The sequence below is a fragment of the Staurois parvus genome, unplaced genomic scaffold (assembly GCF_062004578.1).
Source record: "Staurois parvus isolate SC_StPar_1 unplaced genomic scaffold, SC_StPar_1.0 ptg000184l, whole genome shotgun sequence".
NCBI classification, from domain to species: Eukaryota; Metazoa; Chordata; class Amphibia; order Anura; family Ranidae; genus Staurois; species Staurois parvus.
Window position 1 is genome coordinate 8044376 of NW_028317980.1, and position 21855 is coordinate 8066230.

The 21855-nt window shown below is 43.0% G+C and overlaps 1 protein-coding gene across 1 annotated transcript in view; it reads right to left on the reverse strand.

The window, feature by feature from the left end:
• The window catches only part of LOC149462171 (pyruvate dehydrogenase protein X component, mitochondrial-like), a gene marked incomplete at its 5' end in the record, with an annotated part of 87964 nt that overhangs the window by 45151 nt on the left and 20958 nt on the right, over window positions 1-21855 (reverse strand). Inside the window, 2 exons of the mRNA XM_089677357.1 lie at window positions 6660-6807; window positions 9486-9669. Coding sequence (XP_089533483.1) covers window positions 6660-6807; window positions 9486-9669 — 332 coding nt within the window. The remainder of the gene's footprint in view (window positions 1-6659; window positions 6808-9485; window positions 9670-21855) is intronic.

Sequence of the window (21855 nt, forward strand, 5' to 3'; positions counted from 1 at the left end):
TTAGTGACTCTCCCATCCAGTGTAGGGTCTATAATGCTTTTTACTATAAAAGTCAAATGTTAGGGTCCTTTCACACCTATGAGCTTTTGCAAGGCTAAAAGGCACATTTCCAGCGTTACAGAAGTGCATCAAAAGTATTTCCCTTTAAATCATGTCACTTTTCACACTGCTGCACTGCATTTGGGCTGTGGTTTGAAAAGTCCTCCATGCACCAAAGATGCACCTTCCATTTAAGTCAATGGAAAATGCACTAAAAATGCAACAAAAACACCCCAAGGGTGTGTTTTTAAGTGAGCTTTTGGGGTCACATGGCACAAAGATGTAATGTTGTTAATGCGCGGGCACTCGCTGGCATCCTTCACAACCAAGAATAGCTGATTGTTAAGGATCTGGCACATGGCAGCTTCCTTAATCAGTGGATATGTAAATAATACCTTCCATCCCTGATGAGGTAGTGCAGGAGTTCTGCCATCTTTGTTAGCCATCCAGCTCCTGTGGTTTGGTCACCCCCGCTCCTTCCCTCACATTCTTGGAGCCGCTGTTCTAAGAATGTAAGGGGAGGAGAAGGGGCAACCCACTGTCTTTCTGGCGCCTTTCCGTTTCAGTGGTAGCATCGCTCCTGCACAAGTGGAGTTGGAGCATGCGGACCACCAAGGAGGTACTGGGGAAGGCATGATCACTGAGTAAGGATGTCCGCGGGTTCCAGCTCCATAACAACCAACCACTGGCATACTTAACAACCAATAAATAGCTGGTTGTGAAGGAAAGAGCATCGGATAACGTTCTTAAAGTGTTACTAAACCCAGGACCCTGCATTCACTATATCCGGTCTCCCCGGATCCTGCATTCCCTATATCTGGTCTCCCCGGACCCCGCATTCACTATATCTGGTCTCCCCGGACCCTGCATTCACTATATCTGGTCTCCCAGGACCCTGCATTCACTATATCCGGTCTCCCCGGACCCCGCATTCACTATATCTGGTCTCCCAGGACCCTGCATTCACTATATCCGGTCTCCCCGGACCCTGCATTCACTATAGCCGGTCTCCCCGGACCCTGCATTCACTATAGCCGGTCTCCCCGGACCCTGCATTCACTATATCTGGTCTCCCACAGTACACACAACATGGAAATGCAATTATTTTAGTAAATATAAACTGCTAAATACTTTTTCTCATCAGCAGTTAGAGCAGTCTTGTGACTTCAGCAGAGCACCGGTTAAAGCTTGTAGGAGGCATTTTCTTTCTGCTCTAGGAGGATGTGAAACCCCTGACCCTCTGCCTGGACAGTTTTGATTGGCCCTGTGCTGATCACATGCACTCTCCCAAGAAAAAAAAAACCTCTCTAGCAATACACAGCAAAGTGAGCATGTGCCTATGGATTCCGTCTGTATCACCTGGACATTTCAACAAAAGGAGGTGCAGATAAAAAAAGGATCAAACAGCCTTTTTACACAATGCAGAGGATTACCCCCTTAGGTTCCACAGTGAGTATAACAAGCATGCTTTACTGCATCTACAGACTGATTTTACTGTTGTGGGTTTAGTAACACTTTAACAACCAGCTATTCAAGCATATGTGCTGTAATGGAATCCATTTAAAGCTCATTAAGTGTTTTTTAAAAACATACTGCATTTTCATAGAGCTGCTATGTAACGTCAGCTGCACCATAGTGTGAAAAGGTCCTTAAGAATATAAGACAATTTCAAGTTTTAATGTGAGAAAACTGGAAACTGCTTCTTAGCCATTTGAGACCAAAGTAGAACAGTCTGCTGTATTTTATTCCTTACTACAGCAAACTGAAATTCAAGAGAAACAGATGCATACTCTAGACAGAACATAATAGCATGCCTTGGTACTGCCAACAGCAAATATATTTCTATGAAGTTATGGTATGGGATACTTTCTGTTCCCTCCTAATTACACTACCTTGTGCCAAAGTACGTAGATCCAAAACTTTGGTTTAAAACAATTCACAGCAACCAAATAAACTCTCCCTCGTCTGAGAAGATGGATGATTTGTCAGCATTTAAACCCCTTCCATTAACCACGAGGCCAATACTGAGCAGAACACACAGGATTATAGAAACCACGCAGAGGAAAAAAAAAAAAAAGACTAACCTATTTTTCGTAATCTGATGGCTTTTTACTGAATAATCTAAAAATGTTTTTGAGCAAAGCTGTATTAGTTTTAACCCATGCTACATTGTTTTATAACTGTATTATATGAATTCAGAAATAGCTGTTTATGTCTTAGACATTATCCATGGTTCCTTTCATAGTGACCTTGTCATGAGAATAAAGGTCTGCAAAAAGCTCTCTCTTCAAAAGCAGAATATACATACTCCCCTCTCCTACTGCCCCTGCTGTCATGCACTGCTCTGTTAAAGAGAACTCCTCGCTGGAAGTCTGCTGGAAAACGACACTTCCGGGAGCGCTGATCTCTTCTTCCCCCATGGCTCTCAATGGTTCAACCAGCAAACCTTACAGTCCTGTTGTGACGTATGGATCAGCAAGAAGAACTTTGAGGGAACACAGACATTTACCACCCCCAGCAGTGTCCGCATCTCAGTAGACATGACACAGAGAAAAGCAACACGATAACTTTAAAGAGTATGTAAACCCAATGATTCATATTCCTGATATTTGCCTGTTATACCATCTATTTGTATGGAAAAGTATCCTGTTCTCTTTATGTGAAATCCCTGGTGTCCATGCCTGGCATGAGAGCACAGTGGTCAGTTCTCTAGCTGTGCTGGGAACTCAGTCTGCTCTCCTCCAACAATAAGACTTGAACTGACACCTCCCTCCTCCCCCTGCACAGCTCATTCACTTAAAAGTTCAGTGTCATGCTGTTTCTCCTCCCCCACCTCTCTGTCCTTAGCTGAATAAGGAGCATAGAGGGAACATGATCACTTACATAAAACGGGAAAGAAGGGTATTTCTAATGTTTTTTTAAATGTATACACAAATGTTTTACTTTTCATTTCAATTTTAAACTGAACAGTTTGTTTTGCAAGGAGAGGCTCTATGTATACTTTAATGCCCATTGTTATATACACATACTTGTCTTACATCAGCTTCCGGGAATAAAGAGAAAGAAGTCACATGACGTGACGACACACATCTAGGGGGTGCCGGGAGTCACTGGTAACAAAACCCGAAGTGATGCGGGAGCCGCGACCCCGCTGTCTTTATGAGGGCTTGTGTTTTTACTTCACTTGTAAGTGCATTTTAACAATAAATATCTTTATGCGAACATATTACACTATGAATAACTTCTTTGCTTTATGAGAGGATAATACAAAAGTAAAAGGGATCGTGATTTAAAAAGGTGAAGACCACCACATATGGAACATATGAATCTTGCGTTTGAACATCTTATGAGTAAACATCTGAGTTTGCATTAACGGAAGAGTTATTGGAAGGAGTCCTAAATAAGGGGAAAGGCATTTGAGACCTGTAATTATACGTGTCCAATCTCGGAGGTGAGCACAGTGGTGAATGGTGGTGGGTATCACCATATATGTTGTTGTGAAGTATCACAAATAGTGGAATGCAGTGATATACTATATGGGAATTAGAGAAGATATACACAGCTTATGCATTACTTATTATTTATGAACACTGCTCAAAAAATTAAAGGAACACTTTGTAATCAGAGTCTAGCATCAAGTCAATGAAACTCCTGGGATATTGATCTAGTCAGTTAAGTAGCAGAGGGGGTTGTTAATCAGTTTCAGCTGCTTCGGTGTTAATGAAATTAACAACAGGTGCACTAGATGGGCAACAATGACACAACCCCCAAAACAGGTGGAGGCCACTGACATTTTTTTCCCTACTCATTTTTTGACTGTGTTTCACTAGTTTTGCATTTGGCTAGGATCAGTGTCATCACTACTGGTAGCATGAGGAGATACCTGGACCCTACAGAGGTTGCACAGGCAGTCCAACTCCTCCAGGATGGCACATCAATACGTGCCATTGCCAAATGGTTTGCTGTGTCCCCCAGCACAATCTCAAGAGCATGGAGGAGATTCCAGGAGACAGGCAGTTACTCTAGGAGAGCTGGACAGGGCTGTAGAAGGTCCTTAACTCATCAGCAGGACCAGTATCTGCTCCTTTGCAAGGAGGAACAGGATGAGCACTGCCAGAGCCCTACAAAATGACTTCCAGCAGGCCACTGGTGTGAATGTCTCTGACCAAACAATCAGGAACAGACTTCATGAGGGTGGCCTGAGGGCCCGACATCCTCTAGTGGGTCCTGTGCTCACTGCCCGGCACCATAGAGCTCGATTGGCATTTGCCACTGAATTGGTAGGTGCGCCACTGGTGCCCTGTCCCTTTCACAGATGAGAGCAGGTTCACCCTGAGCACATGTGACAGACGGGAAAGGGTCTGGAGAAGCCGTGGAGAACGTTATGCTGCCTGTAACATCATTCAGCATGACCGTTTTGGTGATGGGTCAGTGATGGTCTGGGGAGGCTTATACATGGAGGGACACACAGACCTCTGCCATTAGGTATAGGGATGGAAATCCGAAAGTTCTGTCAAGTGAAAAACGAAAATAGTTCATACAATTGTGCCATCAATGGTTTTGTTTTTCAAATAAAAATCCATAATGTTATAGAAGGCACTTTCGCTTGCAGCACAAAAATAGCATGTAACAGCTGGAACACTAATGATGTGAAAAACAAAAGATTCAAAATTTTCATTCAGCCTGTTATATGCAGTACACTATGTGGCCAAAATTTGTAGACAACTGGCCACCACCACATCTGTCTGGACTTGTCAGACATCTCATTCAAAAACCATGGCATTAATATAAAGTTGTCTGCCATTAAAGCTTAAAGGATAAGTTCACCTTTGGCACATGTTACATGCTCCACACGTTTTTATGTGGAACATGTAACATGTTTTCGTAGCTGCAGCCACACCCACCGCCCCCCTTCCCTCTGACAGATAGTACGGGGAAACTTCACAGAATTCCATGAATGAAAGCCTACAAGTCCTGACAGCCTTAGCGGCTGGCGGCTTGTAGTTTTCAATGAACTACCATGGTGCTGTGGAACGCCATGGTAGGTCCTTGAAGCTTCCTGTCAGTATATCTGCTTGACCGTACATCCCGTACGGCAAGCAGATATTCTGACAGGTGTGCAGGAGACCTGCATGGTAATGCTTTCTAGGCTCCTTTGGACAAAAATAAATGCACATTTTGTTACCTGCAAAAAAAAATGTGCATTTATTATTTTTGTCCAAAAAGGTGAACTTATCCTTTAACAGCCCCACTATTCTAGGAAGAATTTCAGCAAGATTTTAGAATGTGTCTGTGGGACTTTGTGCCCAATCAGCCAAAAGAATATTTGTGAGGTCAGGTACTGATGTTGGATGAAAAGACCTGGCTTGCAATTGGCAGTCAAGTTCATCCTAAATGTAATCAGTAGGGTTGAGGTCAGGCCTCTGTGTAGGGCACTCAGCTTTCTCCGAACCAACCTTATCAAACCATATCTTCATGGAGCTGGCTTTGTGCACAGCCATACTGGAACAGAAGAAGGCCTATCCTAAACCATACAGTTAGAAATGCTAAATTCTTTACAATGACGTTGCATTCTGTAGCATTACTAGCACCCTTCAATGAAAACATCTGAAATCAATTTTGAGAGCTGGCTGTATAGTGCATCTCTCAGAGGCTCTACTGGCAAAGTCTCTTCACAAAAATTCCGGGGTCTGCAGACCTTCTGTGTAAACACACATAACACGGGATTTGAAACATTAATACTCAGTTATACAATTTTCTGCATTAAAGAGTTACTAAACGCAGGACCCCCATTCACCATATCTGGCCTCCCACAGTACACAGAACATGGAAATGCAATTATTTTAGGAAATATAAACTTCTAAATACCTTTTCTCATCAACAGTATATAGCAGTCTTGTGACTTCTATTAAATGTTCTACAGAGCACTCGTTAATCTTGTAGGAAGAGTTTTCATTCTGCTCTGACTGTCCTATGAGCCTACATAACCCCTGACCCTCTGTCTGGACACGGCTGATAGGCCCTGTGCTGATCACATGCACCCTCCCCAAAGTAAAAAGCTCTCTAGCTTTACACACCAAATTGAGCATGTGCAGTGCGACTCCTAGAGCTCTGTATTATGAGCCGATGGATTGGAGACTGGAAGAAGGGGAGGATCAGAGAAGAAAGGATCAAACAACCTTTTTACACAATATGATTAACCCCTTAGGTTCCACAGTAAGTATAACAAGCATGCTTTACTGCATATACAGGCTGATTTTACTGTTGTGGGTTTAATAACACTTTAAGCTAAATCACATTCATATAAAATGTGAAATTTTTTTTTTAGATTTGACATGATTTTGTAGAGTTCTATAAACAGGTCAAGGTAAAAAGAATACAGCTTACAGCCAGTCAATCAGGTCATACCTCATAGTTGGCAATGGGAAAACTAAATGGAATCCGATTTGCTGCTATGGGCTACACCCCCTTTTTATTTCAGTTTTTATAGAAGAGATCACCCTTATGGCTGCACTTGGAGCATATAGTTTACACACACAAATTAGTTTACTTGGGAATAACTGGCTCCTGTGCCAGACCCCCGCCCTCCGGTGTGATTCCTTATGAACCTGCTTACTGACCTTTAGCCAGTTCCTTCCTCAGCTTGAGAACCGCTCCAAGGTCGCAGTCTGTGCTGGCATAGGCATGAGGGATGGTGGTTTTAGATTCCGTTAACCTTTTGGCGATAACCTTTCGGATGTTGCTGGTTGGTATTTCAGAAAATGTTGCCTAAAGGGGTGAGATTAGGGGGCATTAAAGATAATGCATTCATAATTACGTCACCAACGTCATATGCTGTAGTCAGCAGACACCTCAAGCAAAGTGATACATACAGGCTGTAAACTCTGGCATTGTAAAATAAGAGACTGTGGAAAATCATAACTGGCCACACCCAACGCAACTCTGCAAGGTTTTCTCACTGAGATATAATGGGATATAAAATACCTGGTCCAAAGTAAAGACAGCTCACAGGTGAATCTTTCAAGTCACTGGCCAGAGCATGTCTTTGTAATGTATGATTGAGCTGTGGCCTTTCTTCAGATATTTTTTTTCCCTTTACTAATATCTGTCATGGACTCTCCAAAGTACTGTGTCTAGTGACATCACAGGCTTGTGTATAGATATAAACTGTGATTTTAAAGACCCCCCACCCCCTTTTCTTTCACATATATCCACTTGAGCTAGTATATAGGGTAGACTAAAGCTGGCAATAGATAGATTATTTTATTTAGCCAGAAGGATGATCATAAAAAAAAAAAAACGGATTCCCCCATCTACACAAAAAGGCGTTTAGAGGAATCCTAGTCGCTGTGCTTTAATATTCTGACGGCAGGGACGATGGGCACTCCTCCGCTGTTAGAATACACTGATTCAGGGGCAGACTGACCATTTGGAAACTCGGGCACTGCCCGAGGGCCCGGGGTCAGTAGGGGGCCCCATGAGATGCCCCTGGTACCTTTTTCATAGGCTTTTTTGAGTTTGGGCAAGGACACAGGGGCCCCATGATCCCCTATTGCCCGGGAGCCCCATGAGTGGTCAGTCCGCCCCTGCACTGATTAGCACTGCAGCCAATTGGCCGAAGGTGCTGATCAAATGAAATTTTTCCAGCATTCCCAATATAAGAGACGTCGATAATTAGACTAACTTGTCTAGATCGGGAACGGTCATATACATGGATTGAAATAAGGCCAGTCTCTGCTATTTTGATGGACCTCCTTTTTCAACTAAGGTCAGTCACAACTCAATTTGTTGTTCCTCCCAAGTTCTAACTGGGCTGCTGATTATATAAGCTGGATGGTGTGAACAACAAGGGAGCAAGAATGTACCACACTTCATAGAATTCAATGGGAGGAACGACAAACTGAGCTGTGATTGACCTTACTTGAAAAATGAGGTCCAACAAAATATGTGAGCTTCCACCCAAAAAGGGCACAGAGGTGGTAGAGCCACAATCACTGTGAAGACCAATGGACTCACTGGCAGTCAGAGTTGCATGGATGCACACACAAGGATTAAGCACTGCGGATTTTAATTGGACTATATTTGGAAACAATTTTTTGCACACTTAAAGTGATTGTAAAGTAAGACTTACAGATAACTGGCATACCCTCTGTTGTATGAAGATATAAAGTACTGTGTGTCAAGGTTTTATAAAAAATATAATCCAAAATACCTTTTTGCATAACGCCACTGTGCAGTCATGTGACCTCCCTCCGCCCTCCTTCCCTGATCTAAGGAGAGCAGTGGGAGGGGCTGAGATTCCCCTTTAATGTCAGCCAGCCAGCAAAGGGAGATCATGTGAACGCACAGTGGTGCTGTGCAAAGAGGTATTTAGGGTTATAATTTAAAAAAAAACTAGCACACAGTATTTTATATCTTCATACAACAGAGGGGATGCCAATTATTTGTAAATGTTACTTTACAGCAGCAGGGAACAGCGGCAGGAGGAGAGGAGATCGACTCACACACAGAAATGACAGGCAGGGAGGGAGAGTGAGAAACTAAGCACACAGGGGGTGATGGAGACACGTATCATGGATCAGCAGCCATGATAACCATGGTCAGTACACCTAGAGGGGACAAAGGAACAGGCAGGATTAACCAGGTATTTTACAACATAGAATGGGACCAAATACAGTACAAAAGCATTGTGGTATTTATCATGCTTTAAAGTGATACTATTATTTTTTTTATTAGTATTTTTTTATTTTTTTTTTTAATAACAAACATGTCATACTTACCTGCATTGTGCAGAGGTTTTGCACAGAGCAGCCCAGATCCTTGGCTTCTTGGGTCCTCTACTGGTGCTCCTGGCTCATCCCTCCTATTGGGAGGCCCCACAGCAAGCAGCTTGCTATAGGGGTACCGAGTCATGACTCTTTATGCCCATTCACACACAGAGCCAAGGTGTGGCCCCACCCCTTCCTCTCCCAATTGGCTCACTGGCTGTGACTGACAGCCATTGGCTCCCACTGCTGCCTCAGCCAACCAGGAGTAAGAGTCCCTGGAGAAACGAGGTTCTCATGGACGTTGCTGGATCGGGATGGGGCTCAAGTAAGAGTTGAGGGGGGGGGGTGCACACAGAAGGTTAAAAAACATGCAGCCCTTAGAACCACTTTAAAGCAACAGAAGCTTTTTTTTTTTCTTTTCCATAGGGGCACCCCCAAAGAGGAGGGACCAGTAGTTAGCACTGCTGTATCATGGCAAATGTCCTCTTCAGATAAATTTGTGCTAGAATCTGCACTTTTACAGCAGTGCTTAAAGCATAAGATTGTAAACTCCCCCAGGGCAGTGAATTAAGTAAGTGGCTCTTTGTTAGAAAATATTTCTAAAACCATACAAAAGGAGAACACACAAGAACAAGGAAATTCTCTGGCTGCGTATAAACGTCAAACGGACACTCTTACCGCTGCAGACGGCATCCCAGGATAAGACATTGGTGGGTCAGGTGGACGTGGAAAAGCTGGCGGTGAAGATACTAACGGCTGTGATGTAGTTACTGGTGCCATCTTTTCTGCTTGTGTGGCCTGAACTGGCTGTGCAACTTTCTCCCCAACGTCCTTTTTCTGCGACACGGCCCGAAGAGCATCTCTAAGGACACACAACTTTAATTAAACAACAGTATGTCCACTTTCAGATAAATTATGTAGTGATATGTAGTTGATTACTAAATCAGTTTTTGGGCGTTAAAAAAAAACAAAAAAAAAAAACGACAAGACGAAGCCAACAGTTTCCAGAACATTGATTTCCTAATCAGTACGAGGCTGGACCTGACGTCAACCAACTGGTTCCCAAGCCAATGTCTAGCTGCCTGAAAGGTGGGCTTACAGAAGGTATTAGTCACAGCTGAATACAAGGCAGTGCTACAGACTATTATAGCCATGAACCTTGAAAGAAGTACTAGGACCAAGCACTCTTGTGCAGCATTAGTACATTCCTCTATGACTCCTTAATATGGAGCAATGCACACCTCCAGCACCCCGTGGGAGCCTCAGCTATGCCAGGTAACAGCTTCCCTGATAGGTTCTCTTGAGGAACAATATAAGGGATTGCTGTCCCATTCTAGGGCTGTCCACCACTATGAAAGCTTTGGGGACTGCGTGCTGCCCTATGGGGCCACAGGGTTGGTCTCTCTTATTTCTGCAATAGCAAGCATTGGAAATCTGCCATAGCTATCTGTTCTAGGACCCCAGGCAGATAATTTTGAGGTACTCTAATCCATACAAGGGTTGCAACCTGCCCATATTAGGGGTATCCCTTATTTCTAATAGACACAATGTTTTAGTATTTATCCACTTTCTTCTTGCAGTTCCAAAAACATCAACTATGTAGTCTGTAAAGGTATGCAACAGTTTATAAACATTTATGTTTGAAGCTGATGGCCTACTACTGAACATCAACCCCTTTCTTTAAAGTAATACTAAACACACACCGTTTAATTTCAACAATTCCTTCGTATGTGGATGATGGCACTGTAATTATTTTAATAAAAAACCCATCTAAGTACCTTTTTCCTAATTGACATACAGCCGTCACATGACCCAACTCTTTCCCAGCCTGTCAGCAGGGAAACATAAGCAGGAGGAGCGTCAAGTCCTCTGCTGCCAGTCACATGTTCAAAAAAAAAAAAAAAACAAAAGAAAAAAACCAAAACAGCCTTTGGAATACAGAGTAAAAATAATAAAATCAATAAACTGTTTTAAATCATCATACAAATATATATTTGAAATCAAATCTTTACGTGATGTGGGTGGATTTCTGCCAGTCATAGGCTCACGCCCCTCCAGCCCGTTTCTTAGAATAACGGAGATAATTCTTCCATTAATCTACATGTAGAATCCCAACACCCATTGTGTTTAGCTGGTTAGTGGGTATGGAGGAGGAGAGAGGGAGTGGGCTGTCATTTACCACTCTATGTCCACATGTGTGACTCTATAGTCACATGGGCTGCTCAAAAGAGATAGGGAGGAAATGCTTGGCATAGAAACTCACTGGAAATTAAGCATGTGCAGAGTTGCCTCTATAGCTGCAAAATCCCTAACCGATTTGGGGACATGAACAAGCAGGTGGATAGAGAGAGTGCAGCAGGATCAACCAGGTTTTTTGCAGAATACAGAATATGAATCTCATAGTGACTGAGTACGAACATCATGTAACACAGCATTTATTGATAGGTTTTTTTTTTTTATGATGTAGGTTTAGCTACACTTTAATTTTGATGCAGAAACAATGGAGAACCTGTCCCAAATCAATCAGCTATTTAACAGAACTCTCCAGCTGGGCTTCTAATTGGCCACCCAATCCCCAAAAAAAGCTCTCTCCCTTTATCTGCTTTTCATTTTCTCCTTTCTTTCCCTTCTTTAGTTATTGCCTTTTCTATATCACCTTTCCCTGCTTTCTCTTTTACCAAGTTCCTACAGGCTCCTGTGCTCAGAAGGAAGCCTCTGGAACATGGTCAATGTTCTTTGTTTACATCAGGTTAAAAACAGGATGTGACCTTAACATGTTTCATCATGGTCCTTTTCACTTATGTATATTAGGTTTACATCAGGGGTGTCCAAACTTTTTTCAAAGAGGGCCAGATTGGATGAAGTGAACATGGTGGTGGGCCGAACATTTTTCCGAACATTCTTTGAACCATTACAATTAAATGCAAATAAATTATTTTATGCCAAGTTAATTGCAAACAACATACTTTTCATTTCATAACATTAAGATCAACTGACAGCTGAGTTTTCACAACGTATTGAAAATAAATTTAAAAAAAACTTACCTGCACTAATGTGAAGGGTGAAAAAGGTAGCTGGAGCTGAAGTCTCTGCTCGGCAGCCGGGAGGGGAAGAGAAACACACTTCACGCTGGAAGCCCAGCCCTGATGTCACCACCCTCTGTCGCTCCCAGCGCGGCGCAGTCACGCATGCGCACTGCTCTCAAGCAGAAGACTGTCTGCCATAGAAGGGAGGGCCGTGGGAGGGCCACATTACACAGAGCAGGGAGGGCTGTTGGAGGGCCGTATTAAACCGACCCCCGGGCCGTAAATGGCCCGCGGGCCGGACTTTGGACATGCCTGGTTTACATAAACAGTATGTATCCAACTAACTTTCGGGTAGACTGACCCTTGAAAAGACAATAGTAGATATGCTCATTTTTCACACCATACACACCATCCATCATTCCTTCCCATAAAGATTGCCTATAAACATCAACCTTCATTGTGGCCCCTCTAATGATTAATTGCTGGACTGCCTTGTAGTAGTAACCTATGTCACAAAATCTATGGATAATATCAGCTGATGTATTACTAGAGTTAAAACTGGGCGGGACACACCACAGGGTTGCCCTGTGGCGGCGATATAGTTAATCCATACAGTAGCTAGGGAAGTAAAAACTGGTCTATTAACAGCCTCCGTTTGATGATCAATAGAACAACACAACAAAAATAAGGCACCGTATAGAGCAGAGGTGCATAAGTGAAGTGAATGATGCAAAATCTCAGACAACACGCCAAACCTTAGGAGGTAATACAACTTGATCAATGGCTCAGATAACGCAAGGCAATGATCCAAAAAGAAGTACATAAACTAAGAGTGGCTGCAAAATTATTGATGCTATGGAACAGCCGTGTCAAACTCATGATCTTTTAGATATTCATCTTCTATACAAGCAAAGGTTTATACATTCCATAATGGGCAAGAATAGGGATATTAGAAACAATGTTCTTTATACATAGAACTAGAAATAATGTGATGAATATCTGCAGGAGAGGACTATGGAGGATATGACTGTAGGAGACAATTGTGACAGGTATGACCATGGGCAGTATGTGCAGGAGAGGATTGTGGAGGGTAAGAGAGAAGGCAACAACTGCAGGAGGGTATGACCGTGAGCAGTATATGTGTAGGAGAAGATTGTGGCGGGTATGACAGAAGGCAGCATGTACAGGAGGGTATGACCGTGTGCTGTGCAGGAGAAGCTTGTGGCGGGTATGACAATGGGCAGTATGTGCAGGAGAGGATTGTGGCGGGTATGACAATGGGCAGTATGTGCAGGAGAGGATTGTGAAGGCTATGAGAGAAGACAGTATGTACAGGAGGGTATGACTGTGAGCAGTATATGTGCAGCAGACGATTGTGGCGGGTATGACAGTAGGCAGTATTACACAGGAAAGGATAGTGGCGGGTATGACAGTAGGTAGTATGTACAGGAGAGGATTGTGGCAGGTATGACAGTAGGTAGCAGGGGCGGACTGACCATTTGGAAACTCAGGCACTGCCCGAGGGCCCACGGTCAGTAGGGGGCCCCATGAGATTTCCCTGATACCTTTTTCATAGGCTTTTTTGAGTTTGGGCAAGGACACAGGGGCCCCATGATCCCCTATTGCCTGGGGGCCCCATGAGTTGTCAGTCCGCCCCTGGTAGGTAGTATGTACAGGAGAGGATTGTGGCAGGTATGACTATTGGCAGTATGTGCAGGAGAGGATTTGTGGACGTTATGACAGTAGACAGTATGTGTAGGAGAGGATTGTGGCGGGTAGGATAGTAGGTAGTATGTACAGGAGAGGATTGTGGCGGGTAGGATAGTAGGTAGTATGTACAGGAGAGGATTGTGGCAGGTATGACTTATGTCAGTATGTGCAGGAGAGGATTGTAGAAGGTATGACCATGAGCAGTATGTGCAGGAGAAGATTGTGGCAGGCATGATGAGAGACAGTATGTGCAGGAGAGGATTGTGGTGAGTATGACTGTAGGTAGTATATACAGGAGAGGATAGTGGCAGGGTATGACCGTGAGAATTATGCGTAGAAGAGAATTGTGGAGGGTAGGACAATGGGCAGTATGTGTAGGGTGTAGGAGAGGATTGTGGTGAGTATGACAGTAGGTAGTACGTACAGGAGAGGATTGTGGCAGGTATGACTATTGGCAGTATGTGCAGGAGAGGATTGTGGAGGATATGACAGTAGGCAGTATTTTACAGGAGAGGATAGTGGCGGGTATGACAATGGGCAGTATGTGCAGGAGAGGATTGTGGCGGGTATGACAGTAGGTAGTATGTACAGTAGAGGATTGTGGCGGGTATGACAGTAGGTAGTATGTACAGTAGAGGATTGTGGCAGGTATGACAGTAGGTAGTATGTGCAGGAGAGGATTGTGGCAGGTATGACAGTAGGTAGTATGTACAGTAGGGGATTGTGGCAGGTATGACTATTGTCAATATGTGCAGGAGAAGATTGTGGACGATACGACAGTAGACAGTATGTGCAGGAGAGGATTGTAGAAGGTATGACCATGAGCAGTATGTGCAGGAGAGGATTGTGGCGGGCATGATAATAGACAGTATGTGCAGGAGAGGATTGTGGTGAGTATGACTGTAGGTAGTATATACAGGAGAGGATAGTGGCAGGGTATGACCGTGAGAATTATGCGTAGAAGAGAATTGCGGAGGGTAGGACAATGGAAAGTAAATGCAGGAGAGGATTGTGGAAGGTACAACAGTGAGCAGTATGTGCAGGAGAGGATTGTGGTGGGTATGACAGTGTGCAGGTAAGGATTGTGAACGGTAGGGCAATAAACAGTTAATGCAAATGAACACTGCAATGGGAATGACAGGGGTAATATATGCTGGAGTGATTTCACAGGGTGGTTATAACAGTCCAACTCATTGCTGGTCATCAGCTGACTAAAGTGTGCACAGTTCATGTAGCAAGAAATATCATGCTAGAATTTAGGCCATTATGGCTGGTTATCATGCAAAATCCTGACTGTCTCCATAGGGCCGACTGTCCCCCTCCCCCCCATAGGGCCGACTGTCCCCCCCCCATAGGGCCAATTTTAAAAAGAGCTGCTGTCCTCAACATGCGGTGAACTCCCCTGCAGTTTTGGCAAGATGTGTTCCCTTAGGTGTATGACCATTTATGTACGAATTTCCCTTTCTTAATATAATCATTTAATTTGAAGGATCTTTGTGATGGAGGTATCAGCAAAAACTCAAGAGAATCTTATTGCTTGCGGACCTGCAGATTTTGTTGAGCTAAAGTAGACGTTTATGGAAGAATAAATCAACTTTGCTCCACTGTGATAGCAGGATCTGGTGGACAGCTACAGGAAGCCTTTAGTTGCAATTATCACAGAGAGAAGTGCAACAACCAGTCACTGTTTGTGGAAGAGTGATTACATTATCCAAACAAACAACCTGAAGTAGATGTAAACCAAATGGCTGTGTTCAACATTTACTAAGTTAAAGTAATTTCAAAAGCCACTGCAATCTTTTTAAACCCAGGGGTCTCATTAAAATGCCTAGTAATCCTGCCATTAAGGTTCCTGATAAATCACCTCCTGTTATAGAACGCTAGCATCTCTATCTCCCAATTGTGCTCCTGTCACACAGGCTTCTGATGGAGGCTTCAAGTGGAATATCCACTTGACTTCTGGAAGATTTACCCCCCATCATTACCAGGCAATTGTTTGCTACTTGGCACTGCGTTACTTTGACAATGGCGCGTTCATGGAAAAAAAAAAAAGGCTGAAAATTATAAAAAAAAAAAAGAAAAAATTTTTTACTTTCCGCTATAAAATATATCTAATACAAAATAAATAAAAAAAATCTAATTTCTTCATAAATTCAGGCCACATATTTTTGGTTAAAAAATCCCAAACTTATATTGATTGGTTTGCATGAAAGTTATAGCGTCTACAAACTATGGTGTATTTACTAGAATTTTATTTATTTTTTAAATATTAGTAATGGCAGTGATCAGTAATGTAAGGCGGAACTGTGATAATATGGCGGGAAATCTAACACTTGACGGGAACCAGTGACACGAATACAGGGATCAGTGCTAAAAAATATACACTGTCCCTGTACTAATGACACTGGCTGGGAAGGGGTTAAACATCTAGGGCAATCGAAGGGTTAAATGTGTGCCTAACCAGTGTTTGTGTGTGTACTATGAGATGCTTTCACTAAGGGATGTGCCAGTTTGTATTCCCTGCCTTGCAGGGAAAAATAAAAACAACCACAACAACACATGCCCACTGACAGGAGAGAGCTCTGTATTGTGTACATTGACAGAGCTCTCCCCAATCATTGTCCGGCACCCACTGATTGGCTTGTGCTGTGACTAATCACAGCTGGCGTGCCTGCTACCCGGAACTGCTGGATCACGTACTAGATACGTTATCTGGCACAGGAGAGTCGCTCTGCCGCCATACTCCTAGGTGAGGGGGTCAGAAAGCGGATATTTAACAAATACACCAATTAGCCATAACGTCTATGACCAATGACAGGTAAAGTGAATAACATTGATTATCTTGTCACAATGGAATCTGAAAGTGGGTGGGATATATTAGGTGGCAAGGGAACATGTTGTCCTTGAAATTGATGTGTTGAAAGCAAAATGTTAGAACATAGAATTAAGGACAGAATTTCCAACGTTAAACCTGCCATTTGTGAGTCTGAATTATGCCGCTACATTTCTTATTTGGGTAGTTGTCCTTTAAGGCTTCAAGGCATGTGAATAAGAGAAATGACTTATAATTTAAATTACTGAAGTAATAAGTCATTTGCAAAAAAAAAAATACCACACCCCCCTATGTGATAAAATCTAAAATTGTACCAAGCAGTCACATGGTACAAATCACAGGTTACGCTGGCACATCTGGATTGTTCACTCTGTTTTGCATGCTCATTCCTCTCATTACCTGTGTGCCAAGTCTGCAGCATTATTTACAGTTACTTGTCTTGCATATCCGACATCAGATGCAAAGCGGTAAAAACCACAACAAATCTGTCAGAGTTAATGAAAAGGATCAGCGCAGCCTCTCTGGCATAATAACACTGTCATCTGCAGGTAGCTGGGGGAAGTGCATTGTAGAACAGAAGACTAGCTGAATGAATAGTCCCTTAGAAAACAAACAAACATTTTCAACTACATCCAAGCATGAGCCCCTTTATAAAAGGCAGGCTTACAAAGAACTCCTGGTATTGTTCCAAAAAGGGACATTTTAATATTAGTGATTTCTAGCTGCAAATATATATTTTTTTCAATTTGGAGGTTTCTAGATAACCAACATTCTTTCTTTCGTCAATTTTATAATTTTCTAAACGTAGGGCTGTGTCTTGTGATGTTTTTTGGTTTGGTGGGTGGGGTGGTTGGTTTATTAAGTAACGGACACCTGCAATACCTGTGCATGCTCCTTGCTGCACACAAACTTCCTGCAAGTCCGGGTTATCCCAGGTAACACTCAAAGCTGTCATATCAGTTGATTACGGGAGCCTTTATCAAACATCTGACTACAGAATGTGGGCATTCCAGCCCAAAAATAAAAAAAACTAAATGTCTGTGAAATTCCAAGGATGGGGACAATTTTTTTTCCTGATTTATCAATACAACTTCCAGTGTAAGCTCTCTGCCTTCAGCCTCCTCAATGGACAGTGATCAGCATGATCTCCCCTGCCAAAATAAAGGGAGGGGACCCATGGAGAACTAAAGTTGAACAGAAGCAGCAGAGGGATCCTCCTGGCTCCAGTGTGGCAGGGTTGTGTAAAATGTAATAAGGTATAAGCAATCTCTCAAATCTTTGTATCAGGTACAAACTGGCATATTGATTTCAACGGTTTATTTTTTTTGTTTTGACTGGGGATCTATTTTAACTCAATTTTCCTAACTTAATAAACTAGCGCAGATGGTAAAAGATATACTTAGGGCTAATTCACACAGAGAACAATTGTTTCCTATGTGCCCCATTCACACTGCAATACATCCTAGGGCTGCGATAAAAAGCAGACATGCTGCACTTTATTGCAGCGCACTATACAGAATTGCATGGCACTGTGTGGCACATTGAGCTGTTGTGCAGAGCCATGAATGAGGTGTATGTTTTGTGCACTTTATACTTCAATAGTATTTATTGAAGAAGAGTTTTGTTTTCTTCCTTTACAATTAAGAGAACAGTTGAACAATGGTTGTAGCATAGTAATTAATCAATGCAATAAAGAGTACATGGGTTGAACAGAAAACGTTAGAGGCAATGCTTAATCCCTGCGCAAAAACAGTGTACATCACTTATGCGCGGTCAAAAACATCAAAAGGCAGCTAACACACTGGTGGGGTTGGGAAAAGGGAGGGAAACCAGGAGGGGAAAAGGTAGGAGACATAGAATAAGGGGAAAACCACTGGTCACTAGTTTGAAATTACAGACTAAGTCATAGTCTTTAATAGTCATGACAGCACAGTGGCTAAATGGTTAGCATTTCCTCCTGGCAGTACTAGGGTCGTTGGTTCAAATCCCAACCACGGCACCACCTGCCTGGAGTTTGCATGTTCTCCCTGTGCTTGCATGGGTTTCCTCCCACACTCCAAAGACATGCTGGTAGGTTAATTGGCTCCTGTCAAAATTGTCCCTAGTATGTGTATGAATGTGAGTTAGGGACCTTAGATTGTACGCCCCTTGAAGGTTAGGGACTGATGTGAATGTACAATATATGTGTAAAGTGCTGTGTAAATTGACAGTGCTATAGAAGTACCTGAAATAAATAATAATTAAATAATAATAGTCATCTAAAGCAGTCTCTCTCAAGCAGGGTGCCCAGGCACCCTGGGATACCATGAGGTTTCTTCAGGGGTGCCTTGGCAAAATGTATACAAGTTTTGGGCAACTTTTAGACAAGCCAGCGGATAGAACAAGCCTGCCTTTTAGTTACACAAAGCCACAGGCTTTCATTGTGCACCATTACGACCTTCTAGCAGCCGGCATCCTGACAACCAATGACATCAGTTAATAAGGAGGGCGTCAGCTGCCTGCATAGCATCCTAGTTTGCCCCTCCCCTGCCCCTCTCTATGAGCTCTGGGGGTCACATTAGCTCAGTGATGCAGAAAACTGAGGGAGAAGAGAAACAATGGAATGCTAGTCAGTACCAGTCTGCAAAAGTGTATTTACTTTGAAAGAATAAATCAACTCTAATGTTGGGTGTCCTACATGTGTGGATGTTGCTGCGTTATATAAAACTAGTAGAATCTTTTTTCACATTTTACAATGGGGTGCCCTTTTTTAATTATGGACAGTCTAGGGGTGCCTCAAGGCTGTCCATAATTTTAAAGGGCACCTTGATTGAAAAAAGGTTGAGAAACACTGCTCTACAGCATTAAAACCCTTGTAGAACCAACTAAGGTACGACTAATCACATATAGTAGAAACAGAAAGAAAGAGAAAGTAGAGAAATGGATAAGGAAGGAGGGTCAAACCCGGGATCCTCAAGGAACAGGAATATACTGAATCCACGGATTCCATAGGATATCAAACTTTTTAGTATTATTATAGAGAATACAGGTGAGTCTGTTGTTAACCATAATCCAGTTGAGTTTATTTTTGCCGTAGTCAGGTGGAATTGCCGACTGTTTCCAATACTTCGCTATGGTAATTCTAGCTGTTTTGTACACTTTAAATAAAGTTTGTACAAAACAAAAAAAAAACTCCAAAAAACAGGGAGGTATGCGAAGCGCTGAATAGCACACCACAATGCCCCCTAACACAGCCAGGAATGGACAGCTGCCGGAGCAGTGAAGAGCTCCAAGAGTTGTGTGCTAAAGTGTGAATTCAGCCTTCAAGTGCCTGTAAAGGTAAAATGTTTTTTTACCTTACTGCATTCCCTGCATAAAGATTAAAATGTTTTGCCACTTGTGGTGGACCCCCCCTTCCCGAATACTTTATCTATCCACATTCGTCGGTTATGACGTCATCAGGGGATCTGATGAAACATGTTGGACGGAGCCTCACTTGCTACGTAACGGCCAGTTGTGTAACTTCAGGTGCCGCGTAGAGCACGGCCATTTTGATTACTGAGAATTAAGGAGCAAATAGGATGATATGGACTGTAGTATTCATACTAGTTTGTTGGTGCTTTGGACAGTAAGCACCAGACGGCGTAACACTATTGAAAGTCCTCTCTTTATGGTGGAATGGCCTGGAGTTGGTGGAGAACTGGCGGAGAGTTGGGAGGAGATAGCTGAGGAGGCACTACACAAGCGCATTCGACCTTCTTATGTATGTAAGGGGTCGCATCAAATTTGGTGAGTGGCACTAGAGGGTGAAAGATGGAAGGTGAAGCAAGAGCGCCAGAGTGATTGTGGATAAAGCCATTGGTTGAGAGCACTTTACTGGCATCACAAGAGCACTTTACCTTTATTTAAAAATAAGAATGCTGTAGTGAGATATTTGGTTACATAGATTTTTGCCAATGGACTATGGGCGACTGTTTTGGAGGCACATATGGCAAAGGAATTTATTGGATGGATATCCAGCAGTTTATACTTTGATTGCACTTTATGGTTTTGAACATATGGTAAAAGGCATATATATTTTGGAATATTATTTTAAGTGGCACAGCACCAATTTTCTTAAAGTTTTTGTGGACTTAGCAGCTTAAAGCACAGTTCCACCTGAAAAAAAAAAACTGTAGCTGCTGACTTTTAAAATACAGACACTTACCTGTCCCTCAATCCAGCGGTTTCCTGACCACCGCTGGTTTCACCAGCAGTCTTCTCTCCCTGGTGCCAGCATCTTTAGTGTGGGCACCCGGCTGTGACAGCTTGCGGCTTCTTCACAGCCGGGTGCCCACTGCGCATGCGCAAGAAGAACTGCGCTTTGTGAATGGCCCCGTAGTCTTCTGGGACCTCTCACGTGTCCCAGAAGACTATGAGGATTGAGGGGGAAGGACAACTTCTGCTTCCGATCGCCTAGGCGATCACAGCGGAACTGGGAGCGGGTACCTGTCAAATTCGGGTACCTCCTCCTCCCCCCCTTCCCGCTTCCCAAAGGTGCCAATCGTTAATGGGGAGCAGGGGACAAAGGCTTAAAGCGGACCTTCCCCTTTTGGGTGGAGCTCCACTTTAATTGTAAAGAGGATTTTAACCATAATCGCAGAGTTTGGTGTTGTATAGTAAAAGTATAGTAAAAATTTAGGCCAAGTGTTCCCCAATTCTAGCATTTCCCTCTCTCTGACACCAAGGTAACCTTATCTACAGAGATCTGGACATGAAAAAGACCTTTATAGCCGGTCTTCATGTAACAAGAGGTTGAAGTCTTTGGATGTACTATAAGAAATCTGACACAAGGGAACACAGAAAACCCATCTGAAAGGTAAACCGTGTACCTTCTGGATTTACTGTGATTGCCATTTCGCTGCCATAACGTTAGGAATTTGCAGATTGATTTTACATCTTGGAATTACTGTAGAATTATTCCACCTCTACTGCTGTGATGATGCAGCAGGGGTTAGGGGTTCATTCGTGAGTTATTGTTTCTGCTGGTGTTTCAGAGTCATTAGGAAGACATCCTTGCCTTTGGCTCAGCAGAGCTGCTAGAGAGTCTGTTGAGGCTTGATGAGGCTTATGGATATCTCTTGGACATTGCTGTATTAGCTAAAATGTCTCCTCACAGGCACCCCCCCCCCCACACAACAAATTTTTTTTTTTTTTTTTTTTTTTTAACACAGAGCTTGCACACAACTCTTGAAAATACTACTGGAGTAGACCATATTATAAAGTTCCATTGTAATGATGCTACAAGAATGATGGCCTTTCCCGAAGCAGGTGCTTAGGAATCAGTGTCTGCACCTCCTCCCAACTCCCCATACCCCCCCTTCAGGTCATTCCAAATTAACAAGGGATGAGACACTCTGGTCAAAGGCCTTCACATATACACTGCCACAGCTGTGCAGTAACATGTTCCATAGAGTGAAACATGGTCTTTCTTGGATGTCCCTATGACAATGGCACTCAT